The sequence below is a fragment of the Phasianus colchicus genome, chromosome 2 (genome assembly GCF_987193195.1).
Source record: "Phasianus colchicus chromosome 2, bPhaCol1.hap1.1, whole genome shotgun sequence".
Classification (NCBI taxonomy): domain Eukaryota; kingdom Metazoa; phylum Chordata; class Aves; order Galliformes; family Phasianidae; genus Phasianus; species Phasianus colchicus.
In genome coordinates this window covers 76,218,571-76,241,456 of record NC_143437.1, presented here as the reverse complement: position 1 = coordinate 76,241,456, position 22,886 = coordinate 76,218,571, and the positions used below count along the sequence as shown (strand labels likewise).

The window sequence follows — 22,886 nt, the reverse complement described above, 5'->3', positions numbered from 1 at the left end:
TTATTTACCTTAGTTAGCCTATTCATTTTTTGAGGTAACAAAAGAAAAGTCTGGTTCAAGGATAGCAGAATTACTGTAGCTCTACAGGAAGAAAAATATAACTGAAAGGAAGCTTGTCTGATATGATGTGTATTTGCATGTATGTGAATTATATATACATTTATTGAAGACAAAAACTTCTTTACCCTTGAAGTGTTGCTAGAGATTGTGTGCTTGCCCCATCCAGTCCAGTATTTGGTATGTGGAAGTGAATCCACTTAGTCTTGTCATTCCTAAGATATTTGTCAAGAAAAGTGTTCCAGAGTCATTGCTGCAGTGCCTTAGTTTCTTACTTAGGCTGCTACATTTTTTTGCATCAGTGCTGGCAATCTTTGTTGACATTCAGCTCCTGGCATCTTCCACTAACAAGCCCCACATGTATCAGCTTTCTGCCCTGAGAGGGAATCTGGCAGCCCTTCACCACGTGCCTACAGCTGCACCGTGCTGCTTGGTGAGGTTATGCATGATGATAGCAAACTCAGGATCCTCAATTCACTTTAATTTGCTTGTGATCTATCTAATGATACAAGTTGCGAATGGATCTTTGTGTAAAGCTTGCCCTGTTTTCTGAAACCAGCCTGTTCTGCTGTTACCTGTGAAAGTATCTGTGTTTTTGGGTCAGTTACTGTCAGATTCTGGAGGAGAAGATTGTAGGGTTGTGCCAGCTGAAGGTGAGCCCTCCCTTCATGAGCTCCGTGTGAACATGAGGTACCGGGGTGATCTGACTAAGCAGTGCTTTCACTCCTGAGCCTTACTGCTTGTAATGCAGCGGCTGCTGCCACTGCCTCCAAGTTGCCTTCACGGAGGGTGTTCTTGCTGCCACTGTGTGCAGCGCTAATGGGCTCATCTCCAAACGATTTTGTCATGCTTGTTGCTCATGTAAACGTGCTTGAGGGTAGCCACTGAAATAGACATTTTGCTAGTTACGGGAGTGCTTTCAGAGGCACAGTTGACCTGTGTCTCTGCTGTCCGTCACTTTCTCTCTCTATTAGTCCCTTGGGCTTAGACAGGAATGGAAGTGACAGTTTGAGGCATGTTTTAACATACTTAAGTAAGCTTGCCTGTATCCAGGTGTCTAAGAGGTAAAGAATCAGATCTTAGGGTCAGATTCTCAAGAAGCATGTAGGCGTGGACCATACATGTCAAACTCCAGTTAATAGTAAACAGTCCCTTCTTCTAGTATGAAACACTGCTTTGGTATTGCAGGGCTAATTTTAGCAAAGGAGGTTGCTGGATGCAATACTTGAAAGCAGAAACACATTGTCTGGTGGGTGCATTGTTGCTGTGAAATATTTATGTAAGCACGCTGATAAAGACTGAGAAAGATAAAAGATGTTGTCTGAACATTACCTGTATTTTCCACAGTTTAAATCACATATATAATGTATATTGATTTTTGTTGCACAAATTGAAATGCTTCCATTTTCAGAGCATTCCTGACCATGTAAGCTGCAGCTGAAATAAAAGGCACTTTCGAACTCACAGAGGAACAGAACTTTGCTGCTGTGCCCTGAACACAGTACTTGGCTTGATTAACAAGCATGTCCTAACGGGGGAGATAAATAACTTAATGAGGCCCAGGGCTGGGGGTAAGATTCTTCCTTTTTATGGTTGTAAACAGAGCACAACAATGATTCATGAAACAAAACAGAATGAATTTGATTTTCTTTGTACACTGACAGTGCTGTGTAGTCTGAGGACATCCAAACAAGGAAAGCTGTCATACTTGAAGAATATTTGTGAAGGGCGTGGTGGGCGTAAGTGCTTAATATAGTTCATATAATGGCTTGGAAGTGGCTGATCTATATATACAGGAGATACAGGTAGCACTACTTAATGCTGAAATTAGTGCCACTGTTACAGTGAAAGTCTCTCTGCCTGCTTTATACAGTTTGTCTGGATATGTATGCATTGCTTTTAAAGAACAGTGTCCATCAGCGTGCCAAATAGTTTTCATTAGATGGTGGATTCTAAGAACTTGCCAACATGAATTTGTTGGTTAAATTGAATTTTATTTTGGTTAACTGCTTCTAAACATATTTTCAAAATAAAATTTTGTTTGCTTCAACTTAATAAGCTAGACTTGGATTGGGATGGTGTTGGTTGGACTTCTGTAGGTTCTGCAGGTGCTTCTGTAATTCCTCCTCAATCCAATTTTCCGATATTAATGACTACATGATGCTTCTGTAAAGTTCCTAGTTGCCTGGGACAGCTCTGGCTGGGTTCTGTCTTAATGGCCCTTTGATCTTAAATAGTCTCCCATACTCAGATCAGACTCCAGTAGTGCCTCACTGGAGCTTTTCAGCATGCTGACTACCTGTGAGCTCTCTTTCCTGCCCTGTGAAACTTGAGATCCTCTGATCTGGTTGATGCCTGTTTCCGTCGTCACTTACCATGAGTTGCTTTAGTATCTCTCCAGGAGAGCAGTTAATTTCTTCTTTTAGGTGTTGCTGTCTGTCTTTGCAGCGCCAGGTGAGAATCCTCTTTGGCCCTGCTTATCAGATAACCAGTTGCTTAAGTTATATCTGTGGAGAGAATAAGGGTTCCTTCTCCTGCCTTGCACCCTTTCTTTCCTCTGCTGCTCAACTTCACACTTGGAGGTTTTAAGGATATGCTGTCCAGATTTGGTAGCTAACTTTGAAATGTCCTTTGCTACATCAAAGATTGAATTAATCTGGCTGCTTGCTGCAGATTTCTGAAGAGGTAGATGTGCTGTACCTTAAATCATATTTACATCAAGTAACTGGTAAACCTAGCATTTCTGATATCAAGTGAGGAATCCTGTTTGCTATATCAACTTTCTAAATGCAAACTTATCTTACTGGCAGAAACTATTTGGCAGATTGATGATGGACAGATCCACTGTATCAGATTTAAGCAATCAGCTGAATGAAACTAAATGGCAGAATATGCAAGGCAGCATTCCATACTACTATGATAAATTTTCCTGGCTTATTTAAGAATCCAAATGAACGGAGAGCTGTGCTGAATGTTTTATTACTGTGCTTGTCTCTCATTTACTCATAATGTCACCAGCAGCTGGTTTTTACGTTTTCACCTGGGAGGAGGAATTTCTTCTTTTATAAAAGCATAAAATTAGATAAGCTTTATTGTTAGTAGATCAAGTAAGGTGGGCTGTTTTGTTCAACTTTGCTGTTTTACTGCTAGCATCCTTAAGTGTGTCACCTAGGACAAATCAGTAACTGAAATCAGCGTGTCTGGCTGTATGAGCGTTTGGGAAGAGAGGGACTTCTGACAGGAGTTTCTTTGAAGATCCTATGAAGCTGAAATCTTGTTCTGATCTGATTATTCTAGCTCATTGATCCAAATTGCCATATGATACAGAAATACACATTTGCTAATGTTGCTAGCTTGTTTATCCAGACCTCTTTTGCTGTCCCTTCTTTCGTGCTTCTGCTGTATTTTGCTGTCCCTTGATTGCTCTGCCATGATCTGCGGTGCTTTTTTTATCTGCTCTTACAAGGGGATCGTGTTGGCTGTGAGAGCAAAACAGATGATATTCCTTTGAGATCCAGGATTCCAGCAGGGAGCACTGGGTGCTGCAGAAACTGTCTTCTGCTGCAGCAAAAGGTGGAGCATGTAACTTCTTTTAAAGGTGACTTTGTTTTGAAATTTCCTTTTAAATTAAAATCAGTTTTAATGCAGCTTATTTGCCAGAAAAAAATGAGAATTTTTTTGCCTGTAATGTCCTTGACTGGAATACCCTTGCTGTTTTGTTTTGTCTGTGCTGCAACTTGGCTGTGGTATTGTGACTGCAAATAAGCACATTGAAACGTTTTCTGATTCAGTTTAACACAGATTTTTTTTTTACTGAGTGTTTGTTTTGGACACTGGCAAACAGGGGAATTTTAAGCATGTTCTTAATACTACAGTTAGCTAACTCAGGACAGATGTGTGACATAGACAAGGCAGTATTGAGTTTGAGTTGCATTAAACTGAATTGTAGAAGACAGGAATAAACTTAGTTTTGGTTTGCCTTTTAATGTGACAGACTTGTCTTTTCCAAAGAATTAATGTTCTGTTACCTTCTTAATCCGTAAAGGCAGAGATGGCTTGCTCAAAGTCTAATTTGATAGTTTGAGTTGCATTACATCCCAGGCATAAAGAGTTCACTAATATTGTTATATTTGCATATTAAAAGTTACATTTTAATATTTGCATGTTCAAATTAGCTGAGATGCACGTCATTGTTTTTTATTCAGGTATATGAGACATTTTGTAGCAGAAACACTTCATTGTCCAGAGGACTATTTCTGATTGTCTTCTATAGGAAATAAACTTTGACAGAGTTGAACTAATATTGTCAAAAGTGTTTTAATTACATCTGACATAAAAAGAGAAAGCATGACTTCTACTGATGGCCTTGACCATAGGAGCTATGTGAAAGACCTTAATGTTGACAAACCTAGTTTCCTTCCATGCTTTCAATAGCTGGTTCTGCAGATGAGAGGACAGCAGCTAATGTCATGTAGTTGTTTTGTTTTGTTTTTTTATCTGATATCAGCAATGCCCTGGACTTTGTCTCCCACAGTATCCTTATAAACCATGAAAAAGGCTGCTTATGCAGGCAATATAATAAGGTAGCTGAACTGTGGGTCTCAAGGACCCGTGATGTGTAGTACAGAGTCCAGGTGGCAACAGGCTCTTATGGCATCCTGTCTGGCCTTGACGCTGGAGCACAGGATCTGTGACTTTTTCCTGGTGAATGAGATGAGAGGGCAGTGCACCCCGAGCTGGTTTGGAGATGGTACTGAATTGATGGGAGCAGTGTGCATGCTGGAAGTCAGGGTTACTACTCACAGGGACCTCCGCAGCCTGGAGGAATGGGCTGAGGGAGTTCAGCTGAGGAGAGCTGAGGCCCTGCACGTGGGAGGGAATGCCCTGTGCTTTTGCAGCCTGGGGCCAACTGCTGGGGAGCAGCTCTGCAGGGAAAGCCCTGCTGTCCTGCTAGACAGAGAACTGAGCAGCCACTCTGTGCTCATTCTGTGTTAATGTGACTGCAGCCATGCGGGAAACCAGTCCCTTTACTCAGCACTATGATACTGGTGAGCAACAGCCACAGTAAACATTCGTCAAATGCAGGAACATGTTACTCTTAGAGGCTGTAGGATCTCTGTCCTTCAGGATGCTCACAGGGATGAGAATCCTCATAGGGTGTTACTCTGAATGGCTTACTCTAATGCTCCTTCTTTGAGCGGAGTGTTGAATAACCAAAATTGCTCTTTGTTACTGTGAGATTTCTATCTGTTACATCCCCAAAAAGTAAACAGCAACACCCACCATCTTAATGCATCAGTCTACAGTCTGCAATAGTGCAGAAGTTGTCTGCCTACCAGTTATGCTGCTCTAGGCTTGAGAGCAGGGATCTAAGGGGGAAGTTTTGTATGTTGATGTGAGAACCATACTCATTTTTCCAACTTAAATGTGTGTCTGAGTCCCCCTGATCTCCCTGACATGAATGGAAGTCTTCTGTACTTTTGGTGGTGGTGGTGGTGGTTTTCCCATCCCTGCAGAGTTGCATGTTCTAATTAGTCCTATTCTAATCGGTTCATTCTATTTTGGTTTATTTCTAAATCATTTTTTTTCTATTCATGTGGCAAGTAGGAAAGTGGATTTTTAACTAATGAGCTTTAGGTGTATATTTGTAGTCTTCAAAATGCTTAGTTTGCCAAGATGGCAGAAGAGAGGAAAAGTAAAACTGTTCCTAAATGTATAGAATTTAAAATTAAGATAATGCTTTGATTTACTTGCTTTAGAAGCTAAACTGTACAAGTGTGCATCTAAAAATGTTTATTTCAGTGCCTCATTTATGGGTGTATGGAGGAGAAAAAAGATTATCTGTGTTTCCAGACTTGATCTTTAGGCTTTTATATTCAGAAAATGTGAACGCAGACAGAATCATCTGGTGTTATGACGAGGGGAAATTGTCACTCATTTGATTTTTATGTGATCAGTGAGCAATTCTTAGTGTGTTGGGGGGGTTAAGTTTCAATTTTTAATGAAACAGTGTATTTTATGGAAAAAGTACATTCCTGAAAACATTTATGATGACTGCTCCGAGGGTAATGCTTTCTGTTTTATTGCATTGGCCTGCTGTGTCAGAAGTGAATGTTGGTGGGACGGCAATAGAGGTTAAACCTTCTGGTCAATATTCCGTTATTTGTTATTGCCATGTGAAAGATGGCAGCTGAAGGGCAGTCTGAAAACATGGCGTTTGACATGGAAGCGTGAATGAAGTGAAGGTGTGGCACTGAATTCCTCCATATGGAAGAAGTAGCACAAACTGATATTCATCAAAGCTTGCTGAACGTAATGGAGGCCAAACAGAGGACGTGAGCACTGTGCTTCAGTGAGTGGTGCATTTCAGCAGTGGTGACAGTGGGTCACCTCCACTGCTGCAGATTTTGACAAGCATGATGTGCAGAGTCTTGTTCATCACTGGCAAAAGTGCATAGCTAGTGGTGATGACTATGTTGCAAAATAGCGTTTTGCAGCTGAAATTCTGTTTTATCAATTGCTGTTGTTGTGCCCTTTGTATCTGCTGTTGTTCTCATGGAAATAAGTAGGAGGCATTACTTTTGGAGCGACCTACATAATTCCTATTAAGGCAATAAATATAATCATTAAGGAGGAAAGTCTTGTTAGTGAGGAATACAAAATTAAAAACTTGTATTTGTTCCTAAACTTTGTATGTGTTTCTTCCTCTCCCTAAACAGACTTTGCTGGAGTATGCAGAAAAGTGGAAAACGTCAGAAGATCCTCTGCCCCTGTTGGAGGTGTATACAGTGGCTATCCGAAGTTATGTTAAAGCACGACCTTATCTTACCTCTGAGTGTGAAAATGTAGCCTTTGTGCTTGAACGTTTAGCACTGTGAGTATGTTTTTTGCTTACTAAACAGAAACTGTATAATAATAACTTTTCACTGTCTGAATGCTTTCTCAGTTCAGTTTACTATTATAAAAATTCTAAATAGGTTGGTGGTGTGGGTTAATCCTGGTAGGCAGCCAAGCACCATGCAGCTGTTTGCTGAGAACAAGAGTGATAAAAGCAGAAAACCTGTGGTGTCAATATAATAATTATTTAATAAGTAAGTGAGAAGTGGAAGAACAAAACAAACGACTTAAAGGCAGTCACATAACTCTTCTCACAGGTAGGCTGATGCTCGGCCAGTTCCTCTGCAAAAGATGGATAACTTTTGTAAATTCCCTTTTGCCCTTTTTTATTGCTGAGCAGGATATTGCATGGCATGAAACGTCTCTTTGGTTGGTTGAGGTCATCTTCCTGGATGTGCCGTCTCCCAGTCTCTTGCACATCCCTCAGTCTGTTCACTGAGAGGGAGAATGAGAAAGAGAGGACCTTGGTGCTGTATGAACAGTGTGGAACAGAAGCTAAAATGGCTGTTAAAATCATTGTTTTGGTCAAAACACCATACAAGCTACCATGAAGAATATGAACTCCATTCTAGCCAGCCCCAGTGCAGTTGGGAAACACTTTCCTTCCTCATGGTGAATGCTGCATAGGAGAAAGAATATCTTTGGTTATTGGAGATGGAGCAGTCTTTAGGACTCCTCTGATCTAGGACAAGCCACCATACCTAGCATGAAGTACGTTGTTAATATTGATCCCCATGCAGTGTGAAAATGCATCAATTTACGCAGCTGTTAACAAGTTGTTTACAGTGTTGGACTTCAGTGGAAAATTCTGATTTTCTAAATTACACATAAGTATCCAAGACCACCTTCTCTTTATCTGTTCAAACAAAATAAACCATATTGCAACTTTGGCATTTTAAACAAATGGCTATTTGGATACTAGAATAAAAAACTGTTTATTATACATTTTAAAAGCAAAAAAATGCATCTGATACTATTCATATTTGCCTTCCAGAAGCTGTATTGAACTTCTGTTATGTCTGCCCCTTGATTTACCTGAAAATAAATGGGAAGAGTTTCAGGCTTTTGTACAGGTGAGTTTGAGCAATGAAGACTTGCTAACTTTTAAAAATGTGTTGGAAATGTAAGGATATTATGTAGTGTGCCTGAAGACTTGTTTCCTGTTGGATGATAAAGATCAAACCCTTCAGCTATAAATTCAGTATACTTTGAAACAATTGCTGTCAATTGTATCACTTGTCTCTATCATAGTTCATGTAGTAGCTTCGGAGAAAAACTCCTTTTAAATATTTGAAAGAAAGTTCACTCTTTAAAGTATACTTCTTTTTTTAAAAACTGTTAGAATATTGTCTAAGTTATTTTTTGCTGTTTACTGTTGTGTGCTTGAGGTTTATTTTTTTGAATGATCTATCTATCAAGATCTATCAAGGCTTCCAGACTGTTAGATCATCTGCTGGGCTAACTAGTTGGTTAGGAATTAGAGCTCTGCTATCAGAGAAGGGTGTTGAAACAAAATGTGCTTCTCAGTTGGCTGGAAGCTTGCAAATGTTATACCAGTTTTCAAGAAGGGCAAAAAAGAAGACCCTGGCAATTAGTCTCACTTTCATGCCTGGCAAAATTATGAAGAATATTACTTTGCGAGTTATTGAAAAATACTTAAATGACAATTCATATTGATCAAAACCAATATGGATTTATGAAGTCATACCTTACCAACTTAACATCCTTTTATGATGAGGTTACATACTTAGTGAACAAAAGGAATGGGAGTTTTGTGGATTCTAGAAAAACTTACGATACTGTCCCTCATGGTATCCTTCTGACAAAATGTCCAGCATGCAGCTTGGTGTGTATAAATATGATGAGTGAACAATTGGCATAAGGATAGGGCACAAAGGGTTGTAGAAATGGGATAATATCAGACTTGCAGCCAGTTACTATTGGTATTCCCAATTTTACAGCTAGTTCTCATCAATATTTTTATCAGTGACCTGGACGCTGGGTTTGAGTGCACGCTAAATAAGTTTGCAGAATATTCTAAACTACATAGGAAGAGCCTGAGGTTAGAGAGGACTCAAAGAGAGATCTTGGTAGATCACACTGAGCAATAATCAATTGTATTTCATTCAACAAGATCAAATGCCAGATTCTGCACCTGGCATGGTGTAATCCTGTATGTACTTTATAGATTGGGGTGCAGGTGGCTGTAGTGCAACCCTGCAGAGGAAGGAAGGATTTGATTGATGTTAAGCTCAGTGTGCATCAGTAGTGTGCCCATGCAGCCAAAAGAGCAGACTCTATCTTGGAGCGCATCAGGCACAGTATAGCTAAAAGAAGTTGTTGTTCCAGTGTACTCAAAGCTGGTGCAGCCTCATTTTGAGTACAGTGGGCAGTTCTGCGCTCCACAGTGTAAGAAGGATGTAAAAATAGTAATGTGTGTTCAAAGGAGGGCGACAAAAATTGTGAAGAACTAGAGGGCGACCTCGTGGTGGCCAACATCTCTGTCACTAGGGAAATTGGGAGGGTTCTGATCTCTGCTCTCTGGTGACAGTGACTGGACCTGAGGGAACAGCATGGAGCTGTGTTGGAGGAGGAGCAGGTGGAGATTAGGGTAAGGTCCTTCACCAAGAGAGTGGTCATGGCCCCAAGCTGCAAGAGTTCAGGGAGTATTTGGACAATGCTCTTAGACAACAGGGTTTGAATTTTGGGGCGGTCCTGTGTGGAGACAGAAGTTTTAGTCAGTGATTCTCCAGCCAGGAGAGGCTGGAGCACCTCTCCTATGAGGAAAGGTTGAGGGAACTGGGCTTGTTTAGCTTGGAGAAGAGAAGGCTCCAGGGAGACTTCACAGTGGCCTTGCAGTACTTGAAAGGACCATATAAACAGGAGGGGGAACGGCTGTTTATGAGGGTGGATAGTGATAGGCAAGGGGGAATGGTTTTAAGCTGAGACAGGGGAGGTTTAGGTTAGATATCAGGAGGAAGTTTTTCACACAGAGGGTGGTGACACACTGGAACAGGCTGCCCAAGGAGGCTGTGGATGCCCCATCCCTGGAGGCATTCAAGGCCAGGCTGGATGTGGCTCTGGGCAGCCTGGTCTGCTGGTTGGTGACCCTGCACATAGCAGGGGGGATGATCATTGTGGTCCTTTTCAACCCAGGCCATTCTATGATTCTACAATTCTCACTGATCCCTTCCAACTCCAGATATTCTGTAATTTATCAAAATATGTAGTGGGGTAGAGAGAGTGAAATAATTACAGCAAAAAAGACAAGATAGTTACTTCATAATTTTCAGCCTAAGTAATAAAGGAAAATCCAAAGCTGATTTTCACAGTGATTTTTTACTAGCATCTGTCTAATGCAGATTAACTCCTAAGAGACATGTTTATGCCAGGAGGCTCCATAGCCTTCAGAGCAGGTGGGAAAGTAAAAGAAATGTGAAGAGATTGAAATGAGCAATTTCCTCTTTCAGAACTAGCGTTAATTGTGCATTGCTATGTCATCCTCAGAGTTTTCAGTCAATTTAGTTTGCTCCCAAATAGAACTCTGCTTCCAGAACAAATCCTGCTATTGAGATGTAGAAGAAAGCATTTCAGTTAATTTTAGGAACTCAGTCTGCCTTCATATTTGAGTAGAACCATCAGGTCTTGCAGCTGACGTCACACCAATATGTGTGCAAGAGACGTTTCTCATCCTCAATTTTCAAAAGGGAAGCATGTTTCAAAATTCTAGTTTCAGAAGTAGCTTTGTTGATAAATTGCACTGCAAATTGGGGATGTTCAGTCTTCCTCCTGAGGTTTAGGTTTCTCTGACTAAATCTTAGGAAGTGGAGACAAAAGTAATGCTGTTGCAGGCTGAATACTAAGGTTATTTTGATACACATTTAACTCTTTGTCTGGTGGCTTGTGGAGATTTTTTGTTTGTTTTTTTATGTAAGATATAAAAGAATATAAGAGACATATGTTTCTTTTCTCTCTTTTTAACACATTGTTTCATAAAATACGTTCTTCAGGTGGCTCATAAAAACTTGATGGAAAATGGCAGCCAGGAACTGCATATTTTAACTACGCTTACTCAAGAGAAGGGAGTGTGGAAGAACCCAGTCTTGTGTAGTATTCTTTCCCAGGAGCACTTGGATCCTGAGAAAGGTAAAATTTAAAACAATCATGGGGAAAAAAATGTGTTTTAATGCACTGGGATATTATTTTTATAAATAAGCCTTTTGTTCAATATAGGTTGTGATTCATTTATAAGCTATATAAATAAAATATATTTGTAGCATTCTTTGAATTAATGAAACAGTATGTTCATAAGAATGTATCAATAATATAGTGTTAGTAACTTGCATAAAATGTAAACTTAACTGGAGGTCCCTATAAGCTGTGTGAGGGGAGATTACATATTTTAAAATTAGGTAAGTTCAGTTTTGCTATACAAAAACCAATTGACATAAAAAGTAAAATTATATTTAAAATGAGCATGGCATTTATTCACCTATGAAATGCAAAGTGGGACATTACCGAATATTAATTTAAACCAGAATTCTGAGATTGGCTAACAGCAGTTGCATAGGGAACAGTGCACAAACAACATGGAAGTACAGTGATATTTTCCTGATTTCTTGTTGCAGGTGCCAATGATTTGCAATTCAGAATTGCTATCTCTGCGTTAATAAGTCTTGACTGATTTTTTTTTTTAATTCTTTGAGACTGCCTTATTGGTTTTAGAATCTGTATGAACCATCACATCTAAGTGTCTGTGGCAGAATTGCAGTTCTCGAGTAAAGTAGCTTCTCTTACATTTAGCGTATTGCTCATATTGTGTGATATTCTCTACTTATGAAAAACTATTACTTGCATCTTCTAATGAATGCATCTTTTCAGTAGAATGTGGTTTGTTAGACTGCTACTGTATCCCTGCTTCTCTCTCTATTGTGGTGTTTTAGTCTTCCATACTGTATTCCAGCTTCATTTCTGATACAAAGGGCTGAGGTTTATTCAGTAGTCAAGGTGTACATGTACTGAATTCCCAGAACTTCCTTCTGTGTCCCTATCATATGATTTCCTAATATTAGGCTTACTTTTGACTGAACATTGAAGCAGTGTTTTCTTAAAGCTCTGTTTTAGTCCCACTTTGTTTAATGAGTAGTAGTATGTGTTTCACAGCTTTAGGATATTTCTCCAAGACACAATCTTATTTTCCTGCATATAAAGTTATGCTTGTGGGGTTTTTTTCCCACAAAAATCACTTGGGGGGGTTTTATGAGCATTTGCATTTTGGCTAGTATGTCACTTACTAAAGTGCAGTCTTCTTTAGTCTTCTACAGTTGACTTATTTTAATATACTTTTATCAGCATATTTTGTCACTTTGTGTTGCTACTCCATTTTCCAGATGTTCATAAAAGTGCTAGTAGGGGTCTTCAGTGAATTCACAGAGTCTTTCTTCTTTCTCTTCTTTCAGCTGCTAACTCATCCATGTAAGCATCTGGTTTCTAATACTGAGATTGCTTAGTGTCTTTACAGGTTTTTAGAGACTTCCTTTAATACCTTCAGAAAATTAACTGGATTTCTCTTCCCCACATTCTCATAACTCCCTCTGATAAGTGCAAGGAATATAGAATATGATGATTTTTACAGAATCATCCTTACTCTTATACAAGATTTGCATTTTGTCACTTCTAATAATTTATGAATTATATAATACAGATGTTAGATTGGTATGCAGTTTTAGAATCTTCCAGAATACTCTAATAGTAGCTTCATATCAACCATCTTTTAGCAGCAGTGAGATGCTTCTAAGAGAGGTGGAATTAGTATTTGATTGCCTTGTATTTGAGTCCCTTCTAAACTCACTTGTGAATCTTGTTGTGATGAGTATTCATCTTCTCAATGTTTTTCTAACAAGTCTTCTACTGCCACTGCAGGGTTTCTTTTAGTTCTGAATGTTTTTTATTCAAGAATGCTTCTTCCAAGGACTGACTGCCCTTTTGAGTGACTCCTGTTAGAGTTATTATTTCTCTTGATGGTAGAAAATTCTGCCTGCCTAAATTGTACAAGATTACATGTTATGATAAAATGTCATCAAAAGTAAACGTCATCCCTTCTGCAAAGTGTCACCAATGTACACAACATTTGCAAAGAGGAGAATTCTAAAGGTAATGATGAGTTTCTTGACTTAGAGCTCTGTTCAATGAAAAACAGATTTAAATTTAAAGAAGTAAAAATAAAAAAAAAAAATGTGTGCTTGGTACTTATGAGTTTGTGTGGCTTCCCTGTATTCAAAAGCAGTGTTTGCCTCCCCATTCAGATAATGAAGACAGTGTACAAACCATTCAACGTCAATTTCAGTATAATAATCTCCAGAGTATTTGCAAACTTTGCTTTCAGGATTTTGTTCTTTGCTATTACAGGAGATCTCAACTGTTAAAGCAGGCAGCTTGTTACACTGGAATGCTGTAATCTGGCAAATTTGATCAGTGCAGTCTTTATATAACAATTAGTAAAAATACATATCTGTTGGAGATCCTAGAAGCATATAGCTTGGAAAAGACATTCCAAGATCATCAAATCCAACCACCAAGCTGATGTACTGAGTCCCATTACTGAACCCTGACTCCTAGTTCCACTTCTCTTAAATCCCTCCAGGAATGGGGAATCCGCCACTGCCCTGAGCAGCCTCTCCATGAGGAAATCCTTAATATCCAATCTAAACCTTCTCTGGTGCAATGTGAGACTGTTTCCTCACATCCTATCACTTGTTGCTTGAGAAAAGAGACGCCCTCCTTGCTGCAGCCTCAGGTAGTTATAGAAAGCGATGAGGTCTCCCCTCAGCCTCCTACAGATGAAACAAGTCCCGTTCCCCCAGCCACTCCGCATAACTCTTGTTTTTCCAGTCCCTTCACCAGCTTCCTTGCTCTTCTTTGCATGCACTCAAGCAACGGTGTAACAGTTGAGACTGGAAATGTTTTTACCTAAGCACCATCCTCTTTTCCTGTTTTTTTTTTGTTGTTTTTTTTTTTTCATCACCTTAATTTTATCTTATTTTCGGTCTTGTAAGTCTCAATTATGACTGAATCAGAAAAATTTCAGCCCATTCAGATTCTGGACCAAATGAACCAAAATGCCAAATGAGCAGCTGCTAGAATTTAGTCAGTTATCATCTTGAATATCTCTGCCATTGATTCCTGAAGGTCATTTTGCCTCTTTGCATCTGCTGCAGCAAACACAACTAGGTGCCTGTTTCATCACAGGATTAGATACTTTTAAAATTCTTTGGTTTCAAATTAATCAAATGTCATAGATGGGGTGAGAGACAATTATAACTGAGTGGATAACACATCTGATTTGTTCTGTTTATAGTCAAGTAAGTATAAACTCTGGACTCTTGCTCTTCCACTTTTAGGAATGGATTGTTGAATAGATTCCACTTAAATACGATCCAGAAGTGCCAATTTCATAAAATGATAGGGAAATTGTTCTCTGAGTGCCCTGTCATTAAGTAGTGACTTCTCCTGCCTGCACAGCTCAATTTTCTGATGACTGTATGTCTGTAAGGATCCACACACTAAGGAGGTCAAAAGAAAAAAAAAAGACAGTGGGTGCTCAGTTGTTGGAGTGCTGACAAGAACAGTGTACCTGTCACTGATTTATTTGATGCTGATAGATATTTCTACTTCTTTAAAAGATGTTAATACAGTGCTATGAACCTGCAGACTATGAAATAGTAAAATCTGTCATGAACTGTATTGCAATAATTATAGATGTTATAGATACATATTTGCATGTGTGCACGTATATAAAATGTTTTCAAATTGGAAATATTCTCCAAGTTGCTTTGTCACCTGCTTTAGGGACAAACATTAATATTGGCTGGTTTATTAACCCATCTGTGAACATAAATGTTGGGAAGTCTGACTTAAGTTACCAGATTGTGTGATAAATGTCACCAAATAAACCTCTTGGACAACTTCTATAATGATGATAATCCATTTAGGTTGTTTCTGAAGAAAACAAAACCTCTACCTCTGCAAGTGGAACATAGGCATTGTCTTTTTGACTTTTGTGTATGCATATATATGTTTTTATATATTTAGATACCTTTTTGTTATTCTTGACTTGTGACTCTGAAGATAATATATTTTCTGAAACTGAATTGTCACTGGGGACTTTGAAGATCATCTGTGGGTCCCTGTAAGTGGACAGCTGGAGCTGATAGCACTACTTGTGACTGCCCCTCTGAGATTGAGAGTGTTCTATTCTTTTTCCTGAAAGAATCTCCTTTTGAGTTTGCTGAATCTGCTTGGTACTGTATGTCATGAATCATACACTCGAAGAATGTCCACACAGTTCCAAGAAAAACAGATTTCCCCCCTCAGTATTTCAGTTCCACAAACTTTTTTTCATTTTTGTTTCTCATCCTTATCAGTGTCTTTATGCAATAGCACCCACAATTGTGTGTCCAGGTCTGCAACTTCTTGATTCAAATCCTGGTTCTTCACCAATATTATCTCTTAAAAGTGTGCTCAGGTGCTATAAACTACTTGTTTGTTCGTGTATATTTTCTTGTCCTTTTTTTATTCCTAAACCTGTCTCCTGTGTCTTTTAGTAATATTTATCAAATTTTGAGTTTGGATTATGTGGCATCATGGACAGTTGAGACTTGAGAGATTAACCAAAGTTACATGATCCCACTGGGTCACTAAGGTAGCAAAGTACCAGCATTCCCATACAGCATTGCAGAGATCCCTTATGAATATATTGGTAACATTCCTCACTGTGGACCACTGCTCAACCAGTTTCCCCTGACCTCAAATAGTGGTACTGAAACAGAAAGAAATTTGGAAATACATTTTAGACATATGAAAGTGAGATCTTATTCACATCATTAGGTTCAAGATGATAGCACTAACTGTGATCACTGGCAAGTCTGGAAGTGATTCATTTGCCGTAGTACTCAGAACTGTTTTCATATGACTATCAGATGTTGTATTGCATTTTTGTGTTGACTGGATCTGCCATCGTTTCAGGTTTTAACTGCAGGGCTGTCGTTTTTCTTGAGATTGCATCAGAACGCTATTGAGCAACCAGTGCTTATAGCTGGAGAGAGGAATTTTCCATGCTTCCCTGCTTCATCAATTGGTTAGGGAAGCAAACCTTAGTAAGATGGTCTTCACTTAGGAGTGGGTCTTTTATCTTGCTAGCCTCCTGAACTATGAGATGTTCAATTTTAGGTCATTCCTAATTTTAGTCTTGATTCAAGTCATGACTGATCTGAATTCACAACAACCAGAATTTACCTTTCTTGAAGTTGGATACCTAATCTGATCAGCCATATTGCCTAGGATTCCAAAGACTGAAAACTAAAGTATGGCTAAGTATTTTGAGTTGTGTAAGAATCTGTAGAATGGTAAAAACACCGTTGCACATCCACCATCTCTTTCTGTCAGCGTGGCTTGTACTCTTCAGCATGAGTCACTTTTTTTCCATCCTAGATATTGTCATTTCCTTGTACTTATCGTGAAATCCTCCAAAACTAAGCCTCTGCTGTCATTGGTATCACCTCAGCTGATACTGAGGACAGATGGAGGAACTGTCCAGAGGAAAAATGTTCTGAAATAACTATGTAAGAAGAGAGGGTTCTGTTTGGTTTTTCCTTTATCTGATTCTGATTATCCTTAGAGATTTGAACCTTGATGTCAGGAATTAAGTTCTTGAATTTTTCATAGGTTTAAGTGTAGTAGGCAGATTTCTGAAGAATGTCCCACTGAAGAGATGTTCAAGGATATTCCATCACTATTCAGAGATTATCAAGGGAAAGATATTGGATCACAGGCAAGGCTAGAATTTAAGCAGCCAGCGTGAAACTATTTTGAATAATCAGAGCACCCACCATCAGACACCAGCAACATCACTTAAAAATTAAAAAGTATTTTTTTAAAAAGTGTTTTCATCCTGGGTATATGCAAAGCAGCCACCTGGAACTTCTTTTACCCTTTCACCAGACATTATGCCATCGTACAAGCATCCAGGATTGGTGCTGCATTCAGCAGACTTGTGCTGAGATGTTGTTTGCATGAAGGATTCTGAGACCCAGCTCCAGGTAAATATGAAAGTATCCAGTACAGTTCAGAGTCACCCACAGTGTGAACGCACATGTGGACTAACACTTGAAGATGACTAAAGAGGTTACTTACAAGTAACTGAAGTTCTTTGAGATGGATAGTCCACATGTACATTCACTTCTTGTCTTCATCCATCCTCCTTGGCCAGAGTGAGGTTGTGAAGAAATAAAGGTCTCTGGTAGATTAATTTTTATCTACTCAAGAATTGGCAAAGACTAGAGTAGTAGGATTATGAGTGCTTTGAGTAAGGCAAAAAATCACAGCTTTGTGTTCTACAAGTCTTCTAGTCATCTAAAATGTGATATACATGTGGACTGTCCACCAGGGAGAACTTGTTAATACAAGACTGTGTTCACAGTTTATTCATGCTCTTGTGTGATACTAATCCAAAGATTATTCTTTCTCTTTTTTAATTCATGTATGCTGTAAGCATTACCTGTATTGCAGGTTAATAGTAGTTCTTGTGGACTTGACATAGAATCACTTGGTAGTGATGCTCCAGGTGTGGGATGTAAGGGAAAGCATCGAGAAGGTTAGAGTCCAGTATATCTGCGTTTGTCAGTTACTAGATCAAAGTACCATCTGTCACATGTCATCTGCTCATCTTTTTTCTTCTCATTTTAATTGTATATTTTTAAGTGTATTTTGCATGTGTCTTGCTCAAACGTAAGTTTGTAAATGTCAGTGAATAGTGCACAAAATCAGTCTTTACTAGTTCTTGAAAGAATTGTGCTGCTGTTAAACTGAAGTATTTACTATAAATGATGTAGGTTTTGTACTCATAAACTGATTTGACCTGAAAAGAAATATAGAAAGCATTTGTATGAACTAACAGTTTGTCTGCAATACCTCTTAAGTAAAATGTCACACTGTAAAATACATTTATAAAACAGTAATAATAATAATAATCAACAAGCAAAATCCTGTTTTTAAGACTGTGTACCACCATGGGTTTACTCCCTCAACCTTGGCACTATCTTTTATCTTAAAATACACTGCATAGTTTATCTATGAAATAAATATAATTAAAACTTGTATTTTGGGTGAGCTTTCAAATATTAACTGTAATGACTATAATTACTTGGATTAGAATAAAGACTTAAGAGGTAATATGTAGCTATAACCCTGAGGTCTTCCTGCTTCTTGTTGAGCTGATAACAGAAAATGTTCCGATGATTATGTAAGGTAAGCTAACTGCAGCAGTAAAACACTAAAGGAAAGGATTATACTGAGGCCTGGTAGCTAAGTCTCTAAAATATTAAATATTGTAATTAAATCAGAGTGAAACGTCCTGGATTACCAGTATAGCTTAAAGTCTCTAAAGTCTTCCCATATCTTGTTACAGAAATAAGGTTAAATGTTCCAGTGTTATTTAAAGCAGAGTAGCTGACAGAGTAAACACTGTGGGTGAAGGGATTACTGGTACCTACCTGGTAGGAGGAAGAGCAAAACTAAAACTATTGAATGTAATTAATCACTGGGTCATTTGTGGGTTGACAAGAGCATGACTTTTTTTAATAAAGGACTGGAAATTACACCAGAAAAACATTGCTTATGCTATTTGAAAGGAAAGTGTCTCACCATCTTATCATAAATGCAAAAATGACTACCATCTACCAATTTTCTGTTGTGCTGTAGTCCTCCTTTGTTATAGCATGAATAAAAACTATTTAATATCTTCTTCAGCATGGAGAGAGGAAGAAAGTCTCACTTGGTTGAATACTCTTGCACATCAGTGAGCCATGGATGATCGTCTGTAATAGTGTGGAAGATTTCTGAACAAATAACTAACAAGCTGGTTGAAATGATTCAATCAGAAACTTTAAAATGTGTGAAAGATAACGATGAGGTCTAGCTGGCATTGCGTCTGCTAAAGGCAGTATTTTCTGCCCTAAATTTACATGCTTCTGATTAAAGAGAATGGTTGACCTAATTTCAACTGCAAGACAATCTTTTAGTAATACCCTATATAAGTAGCTAGGAAAAAGGAAAAATCATGAGGTAAAATGGAAGACAGTCATGAATCAAAATCTAACCAGAAAGGGAGGAAGTAAAGAATTAAAGTTTTGTTACTTTCTTTCAACAAACCTCATGTTCTATGTACTAATATCCCAAATAACAGACTGAGGTAATCAGTTTTATAGATGCTGAAATTGCTTGATTATTTCATCGGGATCTAACAGGACATTGGAAATGAAGAGAATATAATAAACTGGATGTATGGGTAACATGCTGGAAGTGAAATTCAGTGCAAGTGTGTTCAGAGAAATGTAACAAATATTTCTATCAGCGTTTATCAAGAAGTGAGCATTGCAAATGCCCAGATGGTTTCAGGAAGGGGTGATGCAAATACTCAAAGGCTGGAAATAATCACATTTTAGTGAAGAGCAGCAGCTGATCCTAATGTCATAAATCTGATTTTTCCATGAAAGAATGGTGCAAAGAAGGTTTGTAGGGAAAACAGTCTAAACTTGTATCGTGTGTGAATGCGTTAAAAAGATTCTTTTCATGCAGTATATAACTATAGCTTGTAGAAGCAGTTGTCACTGGGAGTGGTTGATGCCAAAGGGATTAAACAAAACTGATTGTCTATGTCTATCTGGTTTTAATAATATTTTAGGTGTAATATTATGTTTCATACTTCAAAGGTGAAATAATTTTCATCAGGACTTAAAGATCTGGATGAGACCTGAGGTATATTTGTTGGAATGGAAACAACCTTTGTTCTCTTCCATAGGATTATTCAGCCTTCCATTGAAACACATAGTGCTGGAGTAGGCATAGCAGAGTTTTGACTCTAACAGCAGTGTGTCTATAGAATATAATTGAATACAATCTAGCCATTCCCATGACTTTGAATTTTAAACTGTACACAGTCAAGTGTTTACAAGACAAGCCTCTTATTTGGCTGAAAAACTTTAAAAGGGAGTTTAACTTTATTGTATGAATGCATGGTATGAAATATTTAACAGTATTTCAGAGAACTTCAGATATTTCATCACCTTTATCCTTCAGTAGCAAGGTCTTTAAAATGCAGCTTTTAGCAGTGATACAGCACAAAAGCATAGGGAAGGATGTGAGCGTAGTCGTGGCTTTTTGTCCTCTTTCTGTAGAATTATAATTAAGCAGTACCTAGGCATTTTAACATTTATATGCCTTTTTAAACCTGTTTTGCGTGCAGCTGTTTTGCCAAGAAATAAGGATGAATTAAAACTTGCAAGTAGAATGAAGGGTTTACTGTAGCAGAGAATCCTTGTAGTAAATAAGTACGGCTTTCAAAGATGCTTTTTGTCTATGCTTCATACCTTTTGTACCCTGTTTTATCTGTATAGATTTTGTAGGCTAACCACAAATGACTAAATGCTAACTGTTAATTCTGTAATTTGCTATGAAACGTGTATGTAATATTTTGGCTTGTTTTTCTTTGAAGTGAATGAATTTTTAGTGTTTGAAGGCCCTGTCCTGCTGGATATGCGTATTAAACACCTCATGAAAACAAAGCAATTAACACAAGCTACTGCCCTGGCAAAACTCTGCTCTGACCATCCAGAAATCAGTGCACAAGGCAATTTCAAGCAAACCTACTTGGTCTGTCTTTGCTCAGGATCACCAAATGAAAAGCTAATGGAGGAAGTAAGTAAAAAATAAAGACTTATTTCTTTATTACAGATGAAATCACCAATTATAGTTAGGCTGCTTTCATGGAGAAGATATTTAGTTTTAAAATGTGATTAATGTACTTTATTTTTCTTTTCATTTAAGCCACTTTTAAACTGTTACTAATGATTCTTAATTAAAACACTTGTGGAGGTGGAATATTGGGTCCCTAGTAGATATTTTCTGGCTCTACCACAATGTTACCTTTAAATTTCTGCCTTAGTTCCTGTTAGTGAAGTGGAAATAATGGTTTTGCCACTCTAAGAAATCTAACTGTAACTTTCTGCAAAGTACCTAGCACATAGGATGGAGCCCTTAGGTGCTACTTTCAGTTCAGACAACAAATGCAGTGTTTTTGACCTAAGTGTCCATGTCAGGAAATAACAATTTACTTAAAGGTGGTGAAATTGAAGATGAAATCAGATACTTGATCTGGTTTGAAATGTTCTTCTCACTTTTCCTTTTTCCTTTTTTTTTCCTTTTTAAGGGAAAGCTAACTCCAGCCATCAGGATATTTTGACTGCATCTCTTTGCTGATTTTTTTTGTCTCTGTCATATTTTTATGCTAATAATAAGTAGTGTCTTAAAAGAGATGAAAATTATGCAATTGGAGTTGGAAGAGCCTCCTACTTGAGATGTAGACTAAATTCTGAGATGACAGCATCTCCCTGGGCATGTTGGTCTGAGGGAGGTAGGATCTGTCTTACACTCCCACCTCTGGCTACTGTAGGCCTTTTCAGAACAGTCTCGGGAATCCCAGCAGGAGCTCAATAAGGGAAGCTATGGCAGGACTGTGTGATCTTGTGTTTGTTTACTAAACTTGGAATTTGTGACCCTGTAAACATGCTTCCTTCATTACTCAGTCCTGTCTTGCTCCAAAGCAGAATGGGCTCAGTCAGTGAATGAATCATGACTCCAGTGGACAAAAGGAAGGGATAGCCTTGTTTCTTAGGATGTCATAGCACACACGAGAGTTATCTGAGATAACTTAATACGTGTATTTCCAAGTCTTGGTTTCCTTAGCTTGGACTGCCTGTCTTTGCAGCTTCAGTGCAATGGTTTGCAATAGTGCTAATCGTTTTGGAAAGTTCATGTATTACAAACCAGAAGGCAGACGTGTCAGGCTGGACTTCTGAACTGAATGGGATGGCCCTTTCATAGTTTGAGAATGGTATGAGAAAATGGAAATTTAATGCAAGTATGAGAAATGCAGATTGCTCTAGTGGTATGGTATTATATCCATTTAAAACAGGCAGCAAAGTAGCATTTGTGCTCATTTTCAGCTTGAATTAGTCTAATAGTTTGCTTCAAAAATGTGAAGAATTAAAATCTGCAGGATGTGAAATGCCAAGACATACAGGCTTGTGGCATAATCTGTACAGACTGTTGCTAGAAGCCCATATACACTCTGATAGACTGGAAAAACGATTCAGAAAAATAACATGCTTTTATTTTAAGATCAGCATCACATATTCTTCTGTAAGCTTTTCACTGATGGGCCCCCTCTGAGAGAAGTGCTGAGCAAAGCAGGCTTTGTCTGAGTTGGTATGACAGTTATGTTTATCTATCCTCTGTGAGGTCTTGAGAGAAACAGTTTTCCTTAGAAGATGACCTTGAGATTCTTAAACCTCAAATGACTGGCACTGAAGGGTTATTAGTATATTTACAAACCCACAATTTAGAGGAAAAAATGAGTTGTATTTTTCAAAATTGTAGCTTAATTGCTGGGGCAATATCTGGATATGATGCCAAACCAAACTGTGCTACTACTGTATCCAAAATACCAAACTATCTAGTTATTTGGATTGAGGTTTCTTTTTCTAGCTTTGGGATTTCTTGTGATTACTCCAGAGATTTTCAACAGTGCAGTTGGAATGGCCAAGTTGTTCTCCAGCTGCCAGCTCTGAAGAATGTCCTGCCAGATGTGCTAATTGATGTAATCAAACCAGTCTGCTGAGAATCAAAACAGACAGTAGTAGTTTCAACAACTGTGCTGATTCATTACTGATATAATTGTCTAGTACTATTGAGTGACTTTTTGCTTTGTTTTACTATGAAGCTAAGTGCTTGCATTGTGGCTCAAATTTTTATATTAAATTACATTGTGTAAACTGTAATATTCTTGCAGGCATTCAGTTGATCTGCTTCATCTGTGC

The 22,886-nt window shown here is 38.3% G+C and overlaps 1 protein-coding gene across 1 annotated transcript in view; it reads left to right on the top strand.

Moving 5' to 3' along the window:
* The window catches only part of ZNF292 (zinc finger protein 292), a 56,551-nt gene that overhangs the window by 21,057 nt on the left and 12,608 nt on the right, over positions 1-22,886 (top strand). The window contains exons 2-5 of the mRNA XM_031611200.2: positions 6,777-6,931; positions 7,949-8,027; positions 10,965-11,100; positions 20,504-20,706. Coding sequence (XP_031467060.2) covers positions 6,777-6,931; positions 7,949-8,027; positions 10,965-11,100; positions 20,504-20,706 — 573 coding nt within the window. The remainder of the gene's footprint in view (positions 1-6,776; positions 6,932-7,948; positions 8,028-10,964; positions 11,101-20,503; positions 20,707-22,886) is intronic.